The sequence below is a fragment of the Notothenia coriiceps genome, unplaced genomic scaffold (assembly GCF_000735185.1).
Source record: "Notothenia coriiceps isolate Sejong01 unplaced genomic scaffold, NC01 NC01_scaffold00026421, whole genome shotgun sequence".
Taxonomy (NCBI): Eukaryota; Metazoa; Chordata; class Actinopteri; order Perciformes; family Nototheniidae; genus Notothenia; species Notothenia coriiceps.
Window position 1 is genome coordinate 289,389 of NW_011359122.1, and position 23,646 is coordinate 313,034.

The following is a 23,646-nucleotide window of genomic DNA, read 5'->3' on the forward strand; positions in this document are numbered from 1 at the left end:
TCTCTCTCTCTCTCTCTCTCTCTCTCTCTCTCACACACACACACACACACACACACACACACACACACACACACACACACACACACACACACACACACACACACACACACACACACACACACACACATTGCACAAAAGTTTTTAGAACTTCAATTTTAAAAATGTTCCCAAAGAATTACAGTAAAATTTTTAAATCTAGATGTTTCCTGTATATCAAAATTATATCAAATGCATTTGTTTCCATTAGGAAGTGAGTATGGTGGAAATTCCACACTTAATCACCTTCTGGTAAGAAATGAACAAATATACAAGTTTAAACCAAAGTTGTGTTATTCAATAAAGAGTGAAGTTACAGTAACATACTGTATATATAATTAAATGAGACTTGTGATACATTTTTTATTATAGTGCAAACAATACATTTTCACATGATGTCCCTTAGAAATTCACATAACAATGAATCGCTACAAATATTTAATGATGTAACGTCTAACTGAAAACGTAGAAGATTGTGAGTCTCTTGCGTTTTCTGCTGTCAGAAACGACAAAGGACAATCGCTCAATTAAATGTTTCTTTGAGAAAGAAAAAACGTTTCTGCTTGCTTCCATCCTACCCTAGTGAGCTTGTAAGACTGATGTTCACTGCGAACACAACAGTGTAATTCTACCCTCTTCAAACTCAAGATAGTAGCTGAGCGTATACTGTCACATCCTGCTGTCAAATCAGAAACTGTATTCAATTTGGACAACTGACTGGTTTTCCAAAGTTCCTCCTTTTTTAAAGCTTTAATAATTACTCTCAAGGGTCAACTCAAACAACCTCTTGGTGTTTGTAGTTTGGTGCCTATGCAGCCAGTAAAAAGTTCAATAGTGTTCCTGTCAAATCTAGAACAAAGTCTCGATGTTATGTCTAATGGATGTCTAACCTCTAAGCCTTTGCACCAGGATTATCTTCTAAAGTCAGGTCCTATCTTTAAAACCATGCTAATTAAAAAGGAATTTTCTTCTTTTTTTTTCAAAGTAGCAAAGCCTGTCATAGTACATTTTAAACCAAAACTGCCAACTGTCACTGCCACAAAATCTACTGAAGTTCTAAAAAAGAACAAAAGATCCTTCTCATTTTATCTCATAACAAAATCTGGCCTCCGCCGTGCAACCACATCAAAGCCTGCTGCGAAAATCCTGAAAGTGCAGCTCACCTCTCAAAGAGAGCAAGAAGGCCTTCCGACCGCAGGCGATCCCTTTCACTTGACAAGTTTATACATTATTTGGCTCATTAAAACCACCGCCTGCAAGCAGGACTTCAACAAGTCTTCAGTCAACTACTCTGAGGCATTAGTGTTAAACAACAGAAACAAACCTGATAGCTAAAAGGCATACCAAATAGTTTTGATGGAATCGAATCATATGCATGTGTGTCACTGTCTTTAGTCAATCCGTCACACATAAGGAAATGATACAAACTTACAAATTTGAGCAAAGGCAGAGTAGATAAAGAGTAATGGGAGATGCTAACTGACAAAGCAAATGGAACAATGGAAACTGCTGAAATGTATATTTTTCTGCCTTAAAGGTCCCATGTCATGGCCATTTCTACTGATCATAATTCCATTGTTGAGGTCTACTAGAATAGATTTATATTGTGCAATTTTCCAAACTCACATTGTTTTCTCATACAGCATCTCTGTATAGTATGTGTATTCACTCTCTGTCCTAAATGGCTTGTTGGAGCTCTTGCCCCCCCTCCCTGTGAGCCCACTGTGCTCTGATTGGTCAGCTCACCCACTCTGTTCTGATGAGTCCACCACCGTTACAGCGGAACATCAGTGATTATGTTACAAAGGCGTTAGCAACCAGAAAATGACACCAGTAATGACAAACAGATGAGAATGCTGCGTGGGGTCTGGGTGCCGTGTTGGCGGGACGTTGCGAGGCTCGCTGCTGCGAGGAGCGGACAGTGTGAGCTGGCTTACTGGTGTGGTTTCCTGGTTGCTGTGTGGGCTCAGCGAGACAGCGAAACCCAGCCCGAAACCAGCCCGAGCACACACACACAACCGCAGCCTGCACACAGATTCACAGCCTCGCCGAGTCCCGCCGTCCCCGGAGCTTCAGCTGAGAAAAGATTGAGTGTGTGTGTGTGAGGAAGTCTTAACATAACGGCCCTGCCGACGTAACGTAACGGCTCCACACCGCGGATTGGTCCATTTGGACCATGACATGACATGGGACCTTTAAGTATATTTAGTTTAGGGGTCTGCGAGGGTTCGATCAAAGCCCCTGCAGTCGACATGTTGATGTATCCTCGGGCTAAATACTCAACCATGCTCCCGACATGGCCGTGAATATGTTACTTTCCCAAGCAGATGGCATCTTATACGGCAGCCTCTGCCTCTGCACAAATGGCAGTAAATGGGTGAATGCTGACCTCAGTGACCTGTAAACATTTTAATATTATCCCCCTCTTTAATTCAAGCATAAGCAACATTTCATCCAAATAATCCACACAAAAGAAAGTGTTTCAGTACAGATTATTGTTGTAGGTGGTTAGCCTTTGTTGCATCACCAAAATACAGTAACTTTATATGGAAATGTTTCCAAAGCATAGCCTAATAAACTACTCTTTTGTCATTGCACTATTCAGTCAACTTAACTCAGAAGTTCCAAGAGAAATAGAGTCTTTGCAGAGGATTTATTTTAATTAAACATAATGTATCATCGGGTCGGTTAAAAATATAATACCACTGCTATAAAATGTCATTCAAAAACATTAATAAATAAATAAACAGCTAAACATTAGCAAATGTAAAAAACGGATTATATAAATGGCCTTGGGGTATAAGCTAAAGCCAGACTTAAGTCTACCATTATGAATTATTAGTTGTGAAGATTGTTTGCAGCATACTGAAAATATAGACCAATAGCTAGGCACATTTTGGTGTGTGAACATTTGCAGTTTTACAGGTTTGATGGTGTCTACACTTCGACAATGTTAATGCAATGCAATTTCTTTGCAGATTAGATTTTAACCTTTTTATATTTAGAAGCAGTGCAAACGTGCTAATGTTGTGACATTAGTTTCCTTGAGACCTCCCCACAGCAGTATCAACAAATCTCCATAAGCCCCGAAAATTTGTTTAAGGCTACAAATAATGAAACGACCCGAAATCTAAAGCAGACGGTGCAATTATTACATGTGTGTCTCATATACGGACCACCTGCAGCAAAGGCAGCAGCTGGCATGCGTTTCTCTGCAGCGCTGCCGTGATCTTCACACTAAGTCATGGCAGGCAGAGCTAGCAAAGCAGCAAGAGGACATCCTGAACCCAACCAACAATCCACTGCAGTAGCTCCAAACTGAGCAGCCAGAGGTCAGTGAACATGATGATCATTATGCATGTGTGTCCTTAAGTCTACAGTAATAGGATATTGCTATCCTGCCCATAATGCATTGCCTGTTTTCCATTTTCTATAAAAGTAAAGAAGGCGCTTACTCCATTAATTCCGAATCAATACAATCCTCCTTGTGCAGTGAATACATTTGCTCTGCTATTCAATTACCGATTGGAGAGAAGGGTGTTTTATACTACTAAGCAGCTTTCCTTTAAAAGTCGGTGCTGCATGACATAAGGCAAAATTGACACATGGTGGTGGGCAACACTAGAAGACTGCTTGGGTCAATAAAATAAAAAGTATCAGGAAAAGTGAAAAGAAAAAGTTTCAGGCAAATAAAAGAAACAAAGCGAGAGATCCAATGAGTTCTTGAGCATGTGTTGTAATGAAAATAAAAGTGTGCAATAAAATGGACGTGTCATGTTCAATTCACTGGACTCATAAATATATCACCTATAAATCATGACACATAGGCAATATGCTAAACTGTATAGACAGGCTCGGGCTAACTTTAGTGTCTTTTTCAATTAGGTTTTAGTGGTAACATTGGTATTCTACCTTTAATACGGGGTAATGATGTCCTTGGATGGTCAGCTCCCTTAGTTTGATGGGTTGAAAGAGATAATCTCACCAAAGGAATAATAAACTCACCATACTCCTGCAGTGACTTGCATGTGACATCTAAGTGGGTGGAGCCAAATGGATTTCTCACAAATCTCCGCCTCCGCCGCAGGTCATCTTCCCAGTAGTCGAGACGCCAAAAGTCGTGCAGCTGACTATAAGAGAGACAGAAAGACAGGCAGGTTAGATAGAGCACACACCCCTCTGTGATGGTGTGATTACAGCAGCCACTTCCTTTCAGAGGAAACATCATGAAGGGAAAAATCAGGCCACAGATAGCTGATTTATTAGGCCACCTAGTGTCATGCTCTGCAGAGGCCTAGTTGTGTTAGCTCTGCTAAAGCCTATACCATCAGAACAGCAGGGAGCAGCAGCAGCAGCAGCACACATAAATCACTGGCACTCCCATTAACAAATACAGCATCAAATTACAAGTATAAATGGCACAGCTTGCCTCCTTTTTTACAATGTTTTTAACAAGTCTTGTAAATCAAAGGTAGGAACCTCAACGCAGACAGCGTGGGGTTTAATGAACGGGGTTTTGGGGCGGTTGAGGCATGAGCCTATAAAACAAGCCCCCTCCCTGCATATGTGGAGCCATGATTAAAATAATGTGCTGAAATATTCATTGAAATGATTCCCAGAGCCCTGGAGCCACCCGCCTGAAAATTGCATATTTATTCATTATTAATAACATCGAATCAGGGTCGTAAAGAAAAAGAGAAAGAGAAGAAAACAGTTCCAGCATGTGGTAACCATCTTTGTAAATGATTATTCCAACATTAGTGAGGACCTGGGATAATTTTATTGCTCGCAGCTAATGCAAACCATTAAGCAGCAGACTAGCGTTAGGTTACTAAGTGCTGCTTGTTTCAACTGTGCACTAGCTGGAGATATTTCAAAGCCCTTATGTTTCCTTTGGAGGGAATTGCAGCCAAAAAGTATTTAATTTACCCTTAACAGTGAGGAGTAATACTTAAAAAATATTGGTGATTAAAATAATTGGTGTCCAGTTGAGCGTACGGTTAGATGTGATTACATCAGCCAGGCATGAGGTTCAATTTACTTCATTTTTAGACATATGTTAAGAGAAATGGCTACAATATTTAGTGATAGAAGAGAACCCCCACAGTGCATACAAAACATGCATTAGTCGAGCAAACCTATTTATGCTATTATCTAAAAATGCTTTTGCCTCCATATTATAATTTTTTTAACAAAAAACAGCCACCCAAAGCTAAAAAAAACAAACATTGAATTTGTAACTGTGTAACCAAATCCAAGTAGAGATTATTCAGTGCGTGCAGGATACAGTAAGATCTTGGCAGGCAGCAGTCTATTGCATTGTATGGATTCTGCACCCTGCCGCAGTATTGAAGCAGTCTAAACAGATTAAAGTGTTACAGGGGATCACATCACAAAATACTGCCTTCTTGCTCCTTGCATATAATATCTACAAATGTCAGAAATCAAGAGGCTCAGGAGACTTAGCTGGGCTCTGACAGCAACAAGAGCTCAGTTTCAGTTAAGTATCAATCAAAATTGAGCGTGTGTGTGTGCACTCGTTGTATGCATAAAGTATCACGAGTCGCTGTATGCAGAGCAAGACTCAGCGCCTTGAGCTTGTCCCCTGTCAATCTCCCTCAAAGCTTAACAGAGGAAAAGAGAGATGTCAGTGGGTTGAAAGGAGAAACCCACGTAAATGATATTGTAAATGCAAGATTACACAGTGTGAAAAATGTAAATCCACTGTAGGCAACTGGGCGATTACTGCTGAAGATTATGTCCCCTAATTCTCAGTGCAAATAGACAGCAGATGCCAGTGGGGGATAAATCCGCCACTTTGAAGATTTTCTTATAACAGTATTAACGGCATTTTATTTGGTCAGCTTAAGGACGTTTATTGAAGTACAACTTTGAGCCATTCATTGGTCGCTAACAGATATTAAATGCACAACAAACCAAACCCTATCCTAGTGATTTATGAGTTTGATGCCAACATTTTGATGTGTCTTCCCCTTTGATCTGTCCTGTGCAGATGGTTTAGGTTTGAATGTGGTATTATGCCATTAGGATAGGACCTGTTATATTCTTACTGACTATGTTGTCAGTGCTTGACCGGATTTGGACTGTGCCAAAGTGCTCTGCTGAAAGAACTTCCTCTCAGAGGGTGGTCTGAAACCTGCTCAGGAGGATTGCTTCTGATTAAGATCTACAGTAGGGAGCCTTTGACGTGCCATAAAAGGGATTTCTGAAGTGGCACCAAACCACCAAACACTACATTTATATATTAAAAAGCATGGTGGGGATAAGAAAGCAAGAAGGGCAAGTTTTTATTAAAATCAGCGTCATTCGTATATTGGACCCTTAACCATATGGTAGAATGGTTCTTGGCACACACATGAACACATTTCAGTCATTTAATAAAATGCAGACGCTAACAATGGAATCTGATCCCTATGTTTATTAAGAACGCAGACAATATATTTCCGTTTAAGGTGATCAAATACAATTCCCCATTACAATAGAAAGCTGGTTGTGCCTATTGTCTGTGTAACAACAACACATTCTCCATACAATAGCATTCATTATTAAACAGAGATGGCTTTGGACCGCCTTATTTTCCACATCAAATGTGTCTGGCTTCATGACAACCATAAAGAATGGCTGTAAGCCGGCCTCCTAGAAACTGCCAGAATTTATTAGCCTCGTCACCCATCAATCACCTAAATGGATTTCAAACCGCATTTTAAAAGCTAATTTTCCAGCACTGATAACCTACAGGAAACAGGAGCACCATTATTTATGGAAGCTTCAGACTTGCTAAGTGCAGTAAGATAAATGTGTAAGAGGACTATCGTCTATTCTCTTCCCTTTCAAATAGGTATTTAAAGCACACCTTTCCTCAAGGAGACAATGTGGAGGTTTTTGAGTGGCCAGATCTAACACCCCGTCTACAGGGAATGTGTTTTGTTAGTGTTAGTGAAAGGAAAGGGAAAGTTGACAGGCGTAATTCAAAATAAGATGGGGAGGAAAATAGAAATAAAAGGATTGATAACAGTTTTATAGAAAACTATAACATCATTCTAGTAGACAGCTGACAAGGGCTCATATTGGATTAGAGGGTGATATATTCGTAGTGCTGCTGTTATAATAGGGCGGCTGAGACCCTATTTAGGTTTCTCATATTTTGTCTGATTTTTGTTTGGAGAACGATATTGGTAGCAGCAGTTGAAGACATAAATAAAATATAAAATGTTTACAGACTTGGATCCTCCCAAAAAATTGGGCAATTCTCTTGTAGGATACATTTCCATAAAAAAAGAAATTATTACCTTTATGTTTAAAACAGAAAGGCTAAATAAAACAAGTACAGGGCCGATTTGCAGGCAGATGAGGATCTCAGGGTTAAAGATTTAATTTTTATTCTATTTATTTGCAGAGGAGATTTGTATGAGGCGGTCAAGAGGAAGGACAGGGACAGGCTGATTCAATAAAACACCATTATATTCCTTTTAAAAGCTTCCAATTGGTGACATGAGTAGGGGGTAATTATAATAAATGCCAGTAATCAGTGAAAATTCTATTCAAAGGCTCAGTGACTGGTTTCTATCACACACACACACACACACACACACACACACACACACACACACACACACACACACACACACACACACACACGTCAATGTTTTGTGCAACTCAGAGGACAAGTGGTCTTTTCTTTGCTTTTCAGTTGTCCTAATAGGGCCTGTGAGTTACAGAGGCCATGTGGAATCTGTTTGAAATGCAAGCATTGCTGCATCTTAAAGGAGATGTACACAAATAAAATATAAAATATACATTTTAAATTAAAATAAAAAAATATATACTTAATTGGTAACTTACCCAATATGTACCTCCCAAAACAGAATTAGATAGATTATTCTGGCAACAGATTATTTAGAGAAAATATATAGTTTAATCAAATGACATAATGGAAGAGGTCTTTTGATCGAAGACAATAACAAGATATGCTAATCTGTAATGAAAGGGATTCCTTACACTTACACGAAAAAGCCATAAGCCTGCCATCAGACATAGAAAATCAATAAATACATTGAAGACAATGCGCATCCAAAAGTGGTGACTGGCAACCATATGGTGATGAGCATTGCTCATTCCAATGTTTTCAAAGCACCCAATAAAGTTAAAAAAAACACATCAAGCATGATCATGTGTCTGTCGAATGCCAAGTGAAGTGACTGTATGGCCAACATCATGATCAGATTACCACAGAGGGCTGCAAATGGTACAAGATACTTTCATCTCTTTAGTTTCGCCATTTCTATCACTGCACTCAACACTGTGGCAGACGTGAGGATCCAAGTGCCTTTAGTTATTGGATATGACTTTTCTTTTGTAGATTGAGAGAAGGAGAATAGACACACGGAGGAATGGGTATTGGAGAAAGACGAAAGGGAAACAACACAGCAGAAACAAGATTAACTCCAGGTCATCTGGTGTAATGAAGACAGACGTATGCGACCAGACGAGGGATGAGGAGCCGTACTGTACTGTGCGTGAACCCCCCCCTGGATCGCCAGCTTTGCGGATCCCCATCTTTCATCGGAGAAGGGGCACAGTCAGGCGATGCCCAGCTCAATTTCAACGCCCGATGAAATTGATGATTGTGTGAATGGGCCCCTTTCCAGAGATAATTAGCACAGTGTGCAAGGTTAAGAGTGCCCCACGGGAACAGAGCCTGGTGTAGGTCAAGAACAAATGCAAGTATAGAGAATATCAGATTGCAGGAACAAAGGAGCATCATGTTATACAAAATATCTAATTAAATCAAGAATAAAAACATTATCACTTGCAAGCTGAAGCGGTTCTTTATTGAATCCTCTTTAGTGACTGAAAAGTAAAATATGGTTTGCAGAGCAATGGTTCGGACCAGAAATAGCTATATACAGTAGGCATCTGTGGAAAAGAAAAGGCTGCATGAAATCCATAGCAAAATATGCCACTTATATATTGATTTTAGAGTGGTATACTATTATAAGTATATTCTTAATAATTGTAATAGAATCCATAACAGTGATCGCACATTTTACAAAAGAGGGAAGGTTATGATATGTATTTTACTTCATTACATGTCAAAAAGTAGTAATATTATAGAGTTATATCTATTTTATTGTCAGACTGATTTTTGTTTATACTACCAGAGACCTTGGCCTTTCTTCCCTGCCCCAGAGGGGCCATCAGACCCCGACCCTCTGAGGACCTCTCAAGGTGCTCCCCCATTGTGCTGATGGACTTCTATTAGAATTGATAACCCTCCAGGCGAGACCAAAACGTCTTTGCGCATCGTGAGTAAAAAGGTTCATTCCATCACAAAGTTATTATCCACAGGCAGATTGTTACCATTCATCAAGTGTGAGAGATGAAACTCACTGTTAGTCAAGGGAAACGGCTGTTTCACTGCCTTGCCAGAGATCAATATATGCCGCCATTTTCCTTTCTCTCCTCTGCTACAAAAAAGTAATTATACAGAAGAAATGTTGACAATCAATAGACTAGTCAGGTAAGGTTAAGGTCTTCTGTGGGGGCCGGTGGAGGCTCCTCCGTCGGCTGTCACTGATGCAGCTGATGTGAACACGGACGCCCGCATGGGAACAAAGGGAGGTTTGTCTACTTCGGACCCTTTTACATTTCTGTTAGGGTGGCTGTGTCGAGACAATTAGTACAGAGGAGTGCAGGCACATGAATGTTAGGGAATGACACAAGAGGTAGTGACTATTTAAGTGTCAGTGATATGTAGGTGTGCCTGGGTGTCTGTTAAAGCCTGCATCACATGCAATGATCAATAAAAAGACATCGTCTGTGCACAGTATTAAAATGCTTCTTTTTTTTTTTAAGAAATACAACTAAGAGTTACGCGGCAAATATACCTGTCTGAGATTGAGAAGTGTTTATATTTTTTATTGTTCTTTGGGTCACACATTTGAGATGTGTGTAAAATAAACAATGGCTGCATTATTGACTCTTCAGCAATGTAAAATAACTGTGGAACGAGGGTGACTCCATAGTATTGTCATGGTTAGCTGGTCCTGTGCTGCAAAAGTGGTGGACATTATTCTTCAATGAATTCACCAGCGTCGCCTTGACATCTACTTTCACTTCAGACGAGCCTGAACTTTATAATCCACTGGCAGGGTTCAGAGGTCAACAGCAGAGGGGACCAGAGGGCAGGGAAAATCACTCTCTCCCTGGAAAAAACTCTGACATCCAATTTTCAACTTGATTTATCAGTGTAAAGCTAAAATTGATAGTGTGTCATTACTGGGCAGAGAGCTGTCTGGCAGAGATGTATCAAAGCCTCCTCATTTTGATTTAGCGCGCTGGATCAATACAACCCTATACTGTTTCAATTTGAGGGGTATTGATTTTCCTATGCCGACTCTATACAGGGGGACATTCATCATCAGGCAAGCATAGAGTATGATCTAACAGGGCACCATAGGGGCTGATCTGCTTATTCTTCACTCAGATCTCATGACTGCAGAGCAGCTGTTTTCAGAATATTTCCTTGTCGTAGGTTGTTGTCGTACGTGCTGGAAAACAATAGGTTACACTGTTTGGCACAAAGAGAATAACAGCTCGAATGGAGTGGCCTTCAGAGATGCAGATAATGTGCTCTGTAATTCAGACAATAACGGATTCATCTAATGGCAGGCCAGGCGGTTTTATCAATCTAAGAAGCATCCTTGAAACACAAGCTGGTAAAAAATACAGAAATAGCTTATACTAGTTTATGTCCCCTGTGTCTGAGAATGATTTTGTTTATAATATATTCTAGACAAATAATAAATATCCCTTGGCAAGTCTCCAGGCAGAACTTAGGAGTAAAGGCAAAGCAATTTCTGAGCACGAGGGTGAAAACAAACATTAACAACTGAAGTCCCCCTCTCTCCCCTTCTCACAGACATAACAGACAGCCACCTCAAAATGCTTGGGGGCTTTATATCTTACAAGAGCAGCATAAATGGGAAAGTTAATGTAGCATTGAATAAGACTAAGCTGCTGAACTGCAACACTGCCTTGAGCTTGTGAGCATATTGCATCATTTTTCTTCACCAGCAGGTTACCATTAAATTTGAATTTTGTTGGAAGCTTTGCGGTATCATTTACAATGCACCCACGCTCAATAACCTTTTGTTTAAATGCAAATGCTATGCCTCTGAGAGGGGCTCCATCTATATTTGAACAAGAGCCCAGAATTCAATCCAATAGATTTTGTTAAGGGTACTTCAGTTTTATTAAAGTAAGCTTGAATACTGTAGCCTTCTCAGTCACAGCCACTTTTTTTTTTTTTTTACATTTGACAGTATTTATAATACAAAATACAATTTTTGTTAACGTCCAGCTTCTCTTTAGTTGGAAGAAATTAATAGCATGGCCTCATGAAATGTAATAAAACTGAAACTGCCAATATATTTCATGGTGCATAATCTTGCATCAATCCTAAATAAATACAAAAATAAACCAAGTGAAGCTGCGTACGACATCTGTTTTTTTTTGGAAGAAAACTCTTTGAACTATACGGCAAGTCAAAGACATAAAATAAAGCAGTAAAAAGTAATTATGCCAGCTAGAATATGTTTTCCTGACAACGATAAACATGGCTTACAATATGAAACAAACACAATTTCAGCAAACATGTTTGAACATCTGCATTGTATTTTCAAAAAGTAATAACAAGTCCTGAGCTTCTGTTTCAGAAAAGAGGCAAAATTTGTTTTGGCAAATCATCAGTGGTGCATTGTGCGAGAGCGGCAGACTTTAAGTCTTCCAAGCGCCTGGACTCGCAGCATAATTTAGTATTTGGATTGTGTTAACATTTTGTGTCTGACCTGCATTCAGTGAGGGTCATTTTAATACAGAATGAGAAACGTCACGTGTGCATGAAGCAACTGAAGTTCCCTTTTCAGGCTTCATAACAACTGTTTATGCTGTTAACAAAATAGGAATGTTCATATTCTCAGCACTTAGCTCGGAACAAAACACATACTGTAGGCTGTAACACCTCTGTTTGTCTAATATAACCAGCTCTTGATCCTGCCCCTCCACTGCCCCTCCACTGTATCTGTGGGACCATATGGAGGCAGGTGAGAGGTGGGAGGCAGAGCAGGAGAGCCCCGCGGTTATTTTAACAGGGCCCATGGGGAAGTCTGCAACTACCACCAGGTGCTTGGCTGTGTTACTGAGAGGGTCAATGAATGCCTGGACAACACTGCAGAAACACCCCAACCCCCTTCTGCTATCCCTGTCTGTAGGAAGACTGGCCAATCAGCTGTCCCCAGGGGATTAAGCCAGTCCACACTGTAATTGTGTTTGCTGACCCGATCGCTGACCCTATCGGATCCTGGGAAAATGACATTAACTGGTGGTCCAATCCCTTCACTGCAGAGTTTTGTGAACTGTAACTTTGGTCCTCTATGTTGGACCTACCATGGAGTGGCTATGGTTCATGTTAGAGACTTAGCGTGGCCCATGTTGGTCTGGAGGTGAACTTGTACTCATGTGAGGGCTTACCTCTGGGCCAGGGTCCCCCAGGCACTGTGCTTGTTGGTGAGGATGTTGACGATTTTCTGCTTTAACTGGTTGGCCGTCACATGGTCTCTGTGTTTAGCAGCACTGATCAGGTGATCGCACATCTTCTCTTCTTCTTTTCTGTCAGCAGCATATTGGGCGCAGTTGGACTAATTTAAAAAGAGAAAAGGAAAGGGAAAACAATAGTGTGAACATTGTATATTAATGGCTTTCTGTACAGTTTACATTGCTTAAGCCTGACATTGAACTAATAGAATTTGAGAATGTTTTACTTGAATAAAGCCAGAATAATGTATACCCTCTAATGGAGCATTTGTCACACTGAAGAATGTTATGGCTTCATTCAACACACTTGAGTGCATTAAGATATTAGTGGATAGCTGAGAGATATATTTCTGCTCCCTTGGAGGAGTGTAGTAAATCATGGCGAGTGCTTGAAGGCAGTCCATTCCCTAACTGCGGACAGATGAGGCTCCCTGCTAGGTAGCTGTGGATGGGGCTATTAGAAGAGAAAGGAAAATACTCTAATAGATCCACAAAGAATATAGTCTGTCAAGGGTAACAAATCTACACTGCCATTATATAAAAGGGATATGTTTTGTCCTCTGGAACAAAATGTACCACCAGGAAACATTGATATCTGTAGCCGTTGCAAATATGAAATAAAAACAGCCCAAATAATATTTCATATACAAGCATCAGAATGATAAAGTGAAAATAATTATTATCTTAAAAATGAATTGGCCACACTATGAGAAATGGTGACATTGTTTTAAATTCAATTTCCAGAAGTCAGTACGAGTGTGCTAAAAGTAATGGTGAGGAGCACATCTGACTGACCTATCTCGGCTGCTAAAACAAGATTGTCTCACTATGCCACCCTGGGGGAACTCTTGCTAATATTCAAAATCTAATTTGCTAACAGAAGCTGGAAGTTAATTGAATTTCCTGTTTCAAATTTGAATTCTGTCAGATATTATACTTCAACATATTCTTCATACGGAAGATAACTCAATCTGTGCTTGTCACCTCGCATCACCACGTGATACTGTGACAAATATCAAACGTTATTTATCATTTTAGGGCATATGACGCCTCGCCCTGACACCAACCTAATTGTAAAAATGTCTTATCTGCCTCCTGAATCTTCAATCTTGGAGAGTGGGTAATAAAGTAACATCAGACCTCGATGAAAAGTGTAGGCTGTCTGGAGTTGGCAGACAGAACGGATGAGGCCAGGTACACTTCCCCCTTCTCCTGACATTGCATATCTAGCCGTCTCTTCCAGTTTATCTAGCAGGTCAAGGATCCTCAAGAACTGTAAATCAAGCCGCAGTTTGAGGATGGCTGCTTTTCCCAGATAAGAAACTCATCACTCCTCACATGTTCAAGCTGCTAACAGAGGAGGTGGAATGTGTGTGTGTGTGTGTGTGTGTGTGTGTGTGTGTGTGTGTGTGTGTGTGTGTGTGTGTGTGTGTGTGTGTGTGTGTGTGTGTGTGTGTGTGTGTGTGTGTGTGTGTGTCTACAATGTTTTACAATAACCAAACAAACTATTTTATTTTAATACAGCAATATGTGTTTTGATATTAATCTCTGTGGCATTAATAGGCTTAATGTGCTAATTTGCTGACAGGCTTGCACTGATGTAAATGATATTCAAGGGCCATGTTTTCCTTATCCATTTGAGGAGAATAAAATCTAAATAATTATTACTGCACGAAGATTATTATTCAGACAGCATTTAAATCTTGATTGCAGGAGTTGTTTGATGTGGGTGGGGTCAGCACAGACTCAGCTGGCTATATACTGAGTTGGTAGGCAAATGTAAAAAAGTCCTAAATTAATATTGCCTGTATTTCCCTTTGCTACCAGTAATTAAATAATTGTATCGGAATTGTTAGGGTGAGAAATGAAACCTCAGGAGGACACAGAGGGACACAATTACTGAAAAAATTCAACCCTAGAACATTTTTATACTAAATAGGATTTGTTTAGCGTACATTAGAGGATAGACAAAACATTCAGTTTCGACAGAGCATAATGCAATTGGGAGTTTGAGAACCAGTCACTGTTGATTATTCTCTCTTTTGTACATTACTCCCCATTTAACTTCAGATGTAAGAAAGCATGGCACAGCTTATACCTCGAAATCTGCATGTTTGTGGACGTCCTCTGCTCGCTGACGGTTCAGGATGAACTCGGCCTCGTTGGCAACCCGCACTATGTGGTCCTTCATGGCATGGCACAGCAACCTTTAGAGTTACAGAGACAGTTAAATGGAGCATTATATTGTATACACATAATATTAACATTATCTAGGAAATATCATTGGCTAAAATCCTTTGTTATTGGATGTCCCCCTAGGAGGAAGTAGAGTTAAGGCGAATATAGCTTTTCATGGCGCAACATTCTGCTTGTTGAAAGAGCAGACTAGCAAACAGCATCATTTGTCTGTGTTATGTTGCAAGGCTGCAGGTCAGTGACAGATCCCTCTGTAGCATTAGGGAGGGAATGGAGCGTCATTAGAGCATGAAGCCAGTCTGGCACACTACTGATTGACTGAGCATCTTTTCACACTGACCAGACCATCAACCCAGTGCCCACAATGCAGAGGAGACTGGGCGTGAACAACTTCTCAGGAGGCTCTGTGGTCTCCACCCACATTCACATTAAATTCCAGTTTCTTTAATAATTGAGAACACCCTGGCTACTGTGTGTAGATTACATGCCATTTTGCACACCATTAGGCTACCTCTGTTTTAATTAAAACAGCCCCTGTTCCTCTCCAGTGCTTGATACAGATTGTAATTTCCCTCCCGTCCCAATGAGAGGCAGTAATCCCGAGGATGCATTCATCAGCTGCTATTGCCTCTTTAACTGTTGACAAGCGCTCATTAATAGACAGACGTTCACTGTTCAAAGACAGGAGGCTTTCAACTCCGAGCTTTGTTTTGAAACCGAGAATAGATAAGAAAGAAAGTTGACGATTGATATATGGAGACGGGAAAAAGATATGCACTCTCTTTATCGCACTTTTGTGTTGATATTTCATACCACAAACAAATACAGGTAATCAGACTTGGAATCAATGGGACAAATATAGGTTTTGTTTTTCAGAGGTCATCTAAAATCATTGACCATCCAAGTTAAAACCTCCTGAAAATGTGTTTTGTGGTTATGTGATGTGAATGAAACACTAGTCATTGGTCAAGTCATGTGCTCCCTGCAGCTTTGGCTTTTTAAACTTGGGCTGTGTGCAGAAAATAATACTGGTGGTTTATGTAAATACTATTTCAACATGGCAACCTGGGGCAGTTCTCTCACATGGATGCTGGGTTGCAGCTACAGTAATGCAAAAGAGGTGAGTGGTAATACAGAGTAAAGTGATCTCTTTAGTAATATCATGGCACACTCAACATGTTTAAAAGTGGTTTTCCTTTCAAACAGCTGTTCAATAAATCAAAGGACCAGCACACAGCTACCTGCTGTATGTGCAACAACACACACAACATTGTCTTTGTCAGCCACGCCTTGTAAAGAAAACAGATTAACCAGATCAGCTCCGTCTGGATCTGTCTAGTTAAGCAGAGCAGGTGTGCAGGGACTTGGAGTACCACAGGGAAAGTATGTATCTGTCAGCAGCACCCTGGACAGCGCCGTGTGGCCCTACAGACTGAAGCCCTTTGTTCCGGGGCCAGCAGGGGACACAGAGGAGCCGGGCTGGGCTGCAGCAAGAGCCCGGGCACAGAGGAGGCCGAGCCAGATGGGTCAGCAGATGGGAGAGGAGGCTGAGCCGCCCCTGATCTGCTCTTTGGAAAACTCTGAGTCTTGCCACACCCCGAGACGAGAGGGAGGGAGGCAGAAAGAGGGACACAGACATCGGGACGTACAGTATAACAGGAGGGACGGAGATAAGAAGAAGGCAGAACATAAGAGAGGGTGACTGCACTCTAGTGTTGATATGTTTACTTCATCCAGTCACCCCAATACAGAGCAGACACCAAGGGGTTTAGAGCTAAAGTAATCTGGAAGCTTTTTACGGCCACCGGGGGAAATTAATATTATTTAAAAGCACATAACAGAAGGAGGAATAAATGATAAATGTTTGGCTGATGTTATGTATAACAGTGAATGGATACATTACCGTCCTTCGTTGATTAGCTCAATGAAAGCCAGGCCAGCGTTCTTCTGAATGGAGTTCTGCCATTCCTGAAATAAAACAGTATGCGATGAGTTACTCACAGATGATATTCTGGGCTGCAATTGGTTTTTGAAAAGTTACATGTATACTTACATCCTTATAATATTAGATATTATATATGGGTTTACATTACATGGCATTAAATGTGGGTTTAGAGGAAATCATGTCAGTATTGCTATTTTTCAGGCTAAAAGCTAACAAAGTAATGAAAAAAAAACACTCTTAGAGAGCTTCAGTTAAAACAAGTATCAAAATACACCTATAAATCTATATGCAACAAGATCTTTTATAAATGCACAACAACAATCGCATTCATCCAAATTGCACATTTTAACTGTAATCTAGGTTACGTTTCATAGTTTGTTATTGAAGTAAATAAAGCATTCAGCTAATGTATCCTCTGAGGACAGAATCATGGCTATAAAAAGCTGAAATCCTGCACAGCCGGTGCAACCATCCTTTCTTTCTCTTTGAAAAGATCTGTAAACACAGGAGAGATGTAATTGTGGGATGAAACTGTATCCTCTCGCTTAAATACAGCCATTTCCTCTGTCCCTTACAGTGACAGATTACCGAGCAGGCCCACTGAGCCCTTCAGTGTGCGACTGGAAGGGATCCGAGCACAGGGCCAGAGTGCCAGTGCTTGCTGTCTCAAAACATGCTCTGGAAATGATTAAAAAGCAGTTTGAGAGCACGCCTTTCACTGTGGGAAATCCATCTCTCCTGTATCCTCACTGAGGTGCAAATGGAAGAGAAAACAGAGAAAGCCCAGTTCAAAAGAGGCGGGAAAACGAGAGGAATTAAGGAAAGTGCTTTTCAGTCCCAGGGGCTTCTAATGTTTTTGCATTTTCCATATAAAGGAAGGCTGTGCAGTAATACATATTGTCACTCCAACAATAACAATATATTTAGGTATATTCTGGTTGTAGATGCAACACAGCGATATTACATTTTCCATGTCAATGTGTGGCCAAGGTAAGCCACATTTGTTGTGTATACCAAAATAACTGACATTGACATTATTATGTATGTGCATGTGTTTTTGTACACAGTTGTCGTGCCTGACAGATACCGCTTCACGCAGGAGAACAGTGTGACCCTACGATGCGTTAAGTCAGAGAGATGGTGCTGACAAACTGCTGAGCATCTGGTCTCCAAATGTTCCCTGTGACCCCCTTCCTCTTCTACAGTATCTGCCTGGAATAAGCTGTTCTTGATTTGGACAGGGATCATGTACAGTCTTCTGAGGTTCCATTTGCACCGTGCTCACGTGACAAAAATAAATACAGAAATCACAGCAGATGGGACACTTGGGTGTTGCCAGGGAAATGGCAGCAGGTCAGTGTAGGTACGCCTATAGCATGAACTCGTCACATTTGGTATCTTGTCTGAGCTATGCTTGTTGACAGCTGAGATAGCACTTCAGAGGCTCTCTTTTGTCTTGTCTTTTTATTTGAAATGGGGAACAGTGCTCCCAGAGGAGGCTGCCTCTGATTTCAGAGATTCCTCTGCTCTCGATTAGAAGACAATTAGTCAAGACGTGCACCTTTATAAAAAATAAACCTCATCCTTGATGTAAATGTAGACCATGACGACAGTGCGGCACCTCTGGCTTTAGGTATGTGGTGTAGGGGCTTAGATATTTTTGAAGTGACTTACAAATCTGCATTGAGACAATAAACAAAACATATCTTGACCTGTACAGTACAGTACATAGTAAATACCATTTCCAGTAGGTCAACAAGGTCCAGACTATTGTATTTAATTCAAAAGTCATGATCAACTTGCTTATCTGATGCTGTTTATTGATTGTGTTGTGTGTGCGGGTGTGAAATAAATGATCTTATATTTTCTTTTTACACACATTGGCGGTGGAGACAAGTGAGGAGACACAGAGAAAGGGACAGGCGGGGGAATACATAGGGTGGCAGAGATGGTGATGATTAGATTACAATGGTGTCTGTAGTATGAATTTCACTTTACTTCAGCACTTTAATTGGAAAATGTAAACATTAATTTTCAGATGTTTCATGATCATTTTACCCTCTGCTGTATTTCCAGATTATATGTCATTCAGTTCAATGTTTAACCTGATGATTGGCCTTGCTTGACAGATCAAAGAAAACAGACAACTGACGTGATTTAAGCTATGGACACTTTTGTTTTGTAAACATCTGAAATTGCAAATATTTAAATCAGGTAAATAACTAAGAAGCTAACAATTGCATACCCAAAAATCCAGCAGGCATGGCTAATGTTTACATTATTATAGTCATGTTTTCAGGCGGCCTGCCAAAGGAGAGTCCAATAGTCACTCAGTTTTTACCTCAGGTGTAGATTCCTCTACTCTATACTTCGAATACAAATGTTCTCACAACCTGCTAACACTGTGTTAGCTACAGGAAAGGCAGATATGTTTGCTGAACAGCTGCCTGCTACTACTGGAAAAATGTTAATGAGAGTGAGGGAAATAAATAGATTGATGTATTTGTATGTAAACAACAATTTAATTCACTAATAGCTGCTAATAAACATGTGCATTCTTTGACCCAATATGCAAAACTGGGAAATGTTGGACATTCATCAATAACATGGAGCAATGGTACCAATGGTTACCAACTGGAGCAATAGTTCTTCCATCTTTGCATTAACACTAGATGAGTTTTCTGGCCCTGATAAGACTTTCTCTCCTCCCACTTTCCTCCTGCTGAAACAGAGCAGGGCACTATTTATTTGTGGTGTTTCAATCCAACCTTTCTTTATCTTTTATCTGCTCTGCTTTGCTCTGGTATACTCTCCACATCTGGAGACCTTCCATCACTAAATCTCTGTGGCTCCACTCTAGATCCCCCCAGTATGTTTAAGCTGTTACAAGAAACAGAGCTGCTTGACCTTTTCCTTCAGCTGCCCAGGCTGAGGAGAGACACACCGTGTCTGCAGCCGCGGCCAGCCACACTATGATTGCTGTGATAAGTATGCATAAATAAGAAAAGGCAGATCATTAGCACTAATTCATTCATTAAACTGACAGGTAACAAAACAGAGAGGGACTAAAGGTCAGCTAAGTGCCCTCCTTGCTGTCTGAAAACATTAATGTTGAAATATGTGAGTGATATGTTGAAGTTGTCATTTTATAGTGATGAGTCAAAGCTCACCATGCACTTTAGATGCACTTTTTAATACAGCAGACATTAATTATGAGCACATTTTAATGTAATTATCAGTCACAACAAATATTGTATTTGCTCAGGGTAAAAGAGCTTTGCATATCTCAGCTGTGTTACCTGCAATAAGTAGAAGACACTGACATTACTCATCATCACAGTGAGATGTTTGGATCACATTAGCTGGCAACACAACTGGATTCAGTACTGATGGTGCAGGGTTAGGATACACAGTAATGGCTCCTCTCTATCTGAAAGGTTGTAGAGGGACACCAAGCACTATGGTCCAGTTTCAAGTCCTCACTGTCTGATCGATATCTCCGCCTAGGTTTCATCCCTAGAGCCCCTAATAGCAGGAACCTCTGGAGCCGCAGTAATGCTATCTGTGTAAAGGGGGGTGAGGGGGTGGACTCAGACCTTTAACAGCATGCTGACGCTCTCATCTGCAATAAATCCTAGAGCTGGAAAAAGCCACTTCCCACAGATACTCTACAGACAGTGAATAAGGGAGCTCGTCAAAATCCTTCAAAAGAGCAACAATAACTCAATGCTGGCTGCTCCATTTATGTACCTTTTTTTTTGTTGGAGGAAAGCCCCTGAATGATGGCCTCCATATAACAGAGGCTGAGCTCCCTGCTGAGGAGGGCTTTGGACTGCGGATACCACAGAGCGCCTATAGTGGCGATCAACCTCCTCGAGGCTCTGGCCCTGCAGTCTGGATCCACAAAGAGGCACCAAGTAATGGCTTCCTTATGGGCCCCCGACACAAGACTGATGGGCTGACAGAAGGTATGTTAAATATCTCTTGTTCTAACTGCTACATTGAGGCTTTGACCTTCTCTAAAACAAGGGCTTAACAAGAGCTTCAGAGGGTCAGCTCGGAGGTGATCAGTCACTAGCCGCGCTGCATGAGGTGGGACTCAGTCAAAGCTCTGGGGTGTGGTGAGAAACTGTATTCTCAGAGAGATGTTTATGTCTCTATTTGTCTATGTTTAGGTTACTATGAGTTTTAAAATATGCTTAAGGAAGATTTACAAAAGTAAATACACTTATAAGCCAAGCTTGAACAGAAATTAAATAAAGTGTTCTCTGATAAAAGACAGTATCCTAAGCATTTAACAAAGCACAAACCATAGACTTATTTAACAATATACAGTTGTGATTAGACTAAGCCTATTTCTTGTGTGTATATTTTGATGAGATAAAAGTCCTCACAGTTTAAGTCCATTCACAAACTTTAAAGCAGCCCCCTAACAGATCTGTACAGTGTTGTCGTAGTGTTGACACAAATGTGAGAGAAAAAGCGAAAGACAGGGTGGGAAAAAGGATTGAGAAGGAGAAAAAAAAAACACCTCACCTGAGAGCAAAGCAGCATGACGAGCTCCACCACTGAGGTGCTTGACTTCATACACACCAGACCTGTGGAGACAAAGCAGATGAACCGAATGAGTAACTATAAAGGTTTTTACAGAAGGATTTTAAAACAGAGAATATCTATGATACTGAAATATTACTGAAATAAATATTCAGATTTAAATTTCCATGACATAAAACTCAGAGAAATAAATGTTGTTTTTGGCAAAAGGAAAATTACAGGCAGTGGCAAGTTAATTTGAAAGCCCCTTAAATTGAGCTTCGAATATCCACATTTCAAGATTCCAAAGAAAATAATAATTAGCATGAACAGATGTACACATGCGAGAAGCTCCCCCCCCCCCAACCTTCTACCCTCACACATACACACACGCTCACAGGAGTGAACAAAGACATTCACAGCTTCTTCCCTCATCTCCATTCTGTAGAGGGTGAGCCGCAGAAGCAGACAACTCTCTAATGAAACAAGGGCAGGTGTGAAAAGCTCATTTGCAGAAACAATGGCTGCCACTGGTCTCGAATTCTACACCTCCAGATCCTTCTGTTTCACTTGGCGAGAACCATTAAAGGTGCAGTCATTAGTGAAGGAAAGAATGCAACCCTGTAGGACTCATTATAGGCTGGCAGGAGCAGAACTCCGAGCCACACAGACGCCATTGTTTCAGGGTGTTGATCAGAAGAGAGAAGAAACATATTCTTAATCTAACATTTCAGTTTACGTATATGTGTAGGTCAAAGAGAGTCATTTTTCTTTTTCGTTAATTGTTTCAATGTTTGACTCTTGAAAAAGTTATAAACCAAAGATTTATATATTCTTTTAAAGAAATTATAGTATGCATTATTGGTTGTGATAACAATGACTACATTCTCAGGGAGTGACATTAAATTATTACGCCTTTCAGAGTGGGAAACAGACCCCACACTGAATTAATTAACTGAACTGAACCCTGTTTTATCTGCACTGTGAATAAAATGTTAAAATTATCCAAAAAAAACGTAATTCAATTAAATACACTCTAGACAAATGTGCAGCCCCACCACTAAACTCCAAAAGACTTGAATCTGAAATTGGTTGACAGGCCTTTTAAAAAGAGAAAATAACATAAATATTTAAGCTGATGTCATAAGATATAAACATTAAATGTATGTAGTTGTGCTTGTGTAAATGCTGTACTATATTACAAAGAATGCTAAATATTCAGAAAACTGGATAGATGGATGTTTTTCTCACCAATTTCACATCCGTCTCTATTCATGAGCAGAGAGTGTCCGAGGCAGCGTATTGTAAATACTCTGAGAGGATGTGACCCTTCTCTTGTACACAGAGTGCCACTGCTGACCTCTTGTTATAGCAGTGACATGCTGAGCCATAAGTCAGCCGCTCTGACACAGGAGTCAGGTGACCAACTGACCCCGGCCTTGTGCTGGTAGACAAACTAAATGCAATCTATTTAAACACGGGCTGCCAGTCCTTTCCTGTAAACAGGGCAGGGTTAAGGCACGGGTGAATGTGGCATTGTGGGGCAATGTGCCGGCAGGCTGGGCCACTCAGGGGACAGCAAGAAGCAGGCGGCAGGCATCACAACAGCAGCAGTGTTCACACACAGGCCTCAGCCACCAACTCCAAGTGTAAAGCTCAGGGTGCACTCAACATAATTGCTGCAGTGACCACGTCTGCAGGGGGGTAGAAGGAATAGGGTGAGGCAAAGGGGCACAAGGGGCACAGGGGGGCTTGACCCCGAGCAATCTAAGGAGTGATGGATGACTGGTAATTACTGGTAAATGGAGCGCCTTTGCACTACAGCACAGTATTTCAACTGTGAGCCTGGGAAGGGACAGGAAGAAAAGGAGAAAGAGGGGGAACAGCTCAAGCAGTTTGGACAAACACACTACAGCTGGGACAAAACCAGAGAGGCTCGATGATATAAATATTTAAAGTCCATGTGCTAAATCTGTGCATTTTTTTTGATAAACCTGCTCTAATTCGTGTCAGGGTGCACTTTGAACAGTCCCAGGCAGGGTAACACACATCTGGTGAGGAGCACTGAGGCCCGAGCTGTCCATCTACGACCTTGTTTGTGGGGTTACACTCAGCTCAGCTCTGGTTTGTCAGCTTGGTCAGTCCGCTGACAGACTTTGAGTGAAAGGGTAACAGACATATTCACACTTGTCAAAGCTATGCTACCTGATTTTGTATTCCTTTCCCCTGACTGTGAGTGAGGAGCCTTGGCCACATGCCCTGGCATACATGGCTATTTACATACATATATATATACACTATACACACAGTATGTGAAAGGC

General features: G+C 40.8%; 1 protein-coding gene across 1 annotated transcript in view; it reads right to left on the minus strand.

The window, feature by feature from the left end:
• LOC104956927 (neurobeachin-like) overlaps positions 1-23,646 on the minus strand; it is a 118,613-nt gene that overhangs the window by 15,006 nt on the left and 79,961 nt on the right. Inside the window, exons 34-38 of the mRNA XM_010784506.1 lie at positions 21,329-21,390; positions 16,751-16,815; positions 14,750-14,858; positions 12,589-12,755; positions 4,042-4,166 (exon numbers count right to left, since the gene is read on the minus strand). Coding sequence (XP_010782808.1) covers positions 4,042-4,166; positions 12,589-12,755; positions 14,750-14,858; positions 16,751-16,815; positions 21,329-21,390 — 528 coding nt within the window. The remainder of the gene's footprint in view (positions 1-4,041; positions 4,167-12,588; positions 12,756-14,749; positions 14,859-16,750; positions 16,816-21,328; positions 21,391-23,646) is intronic.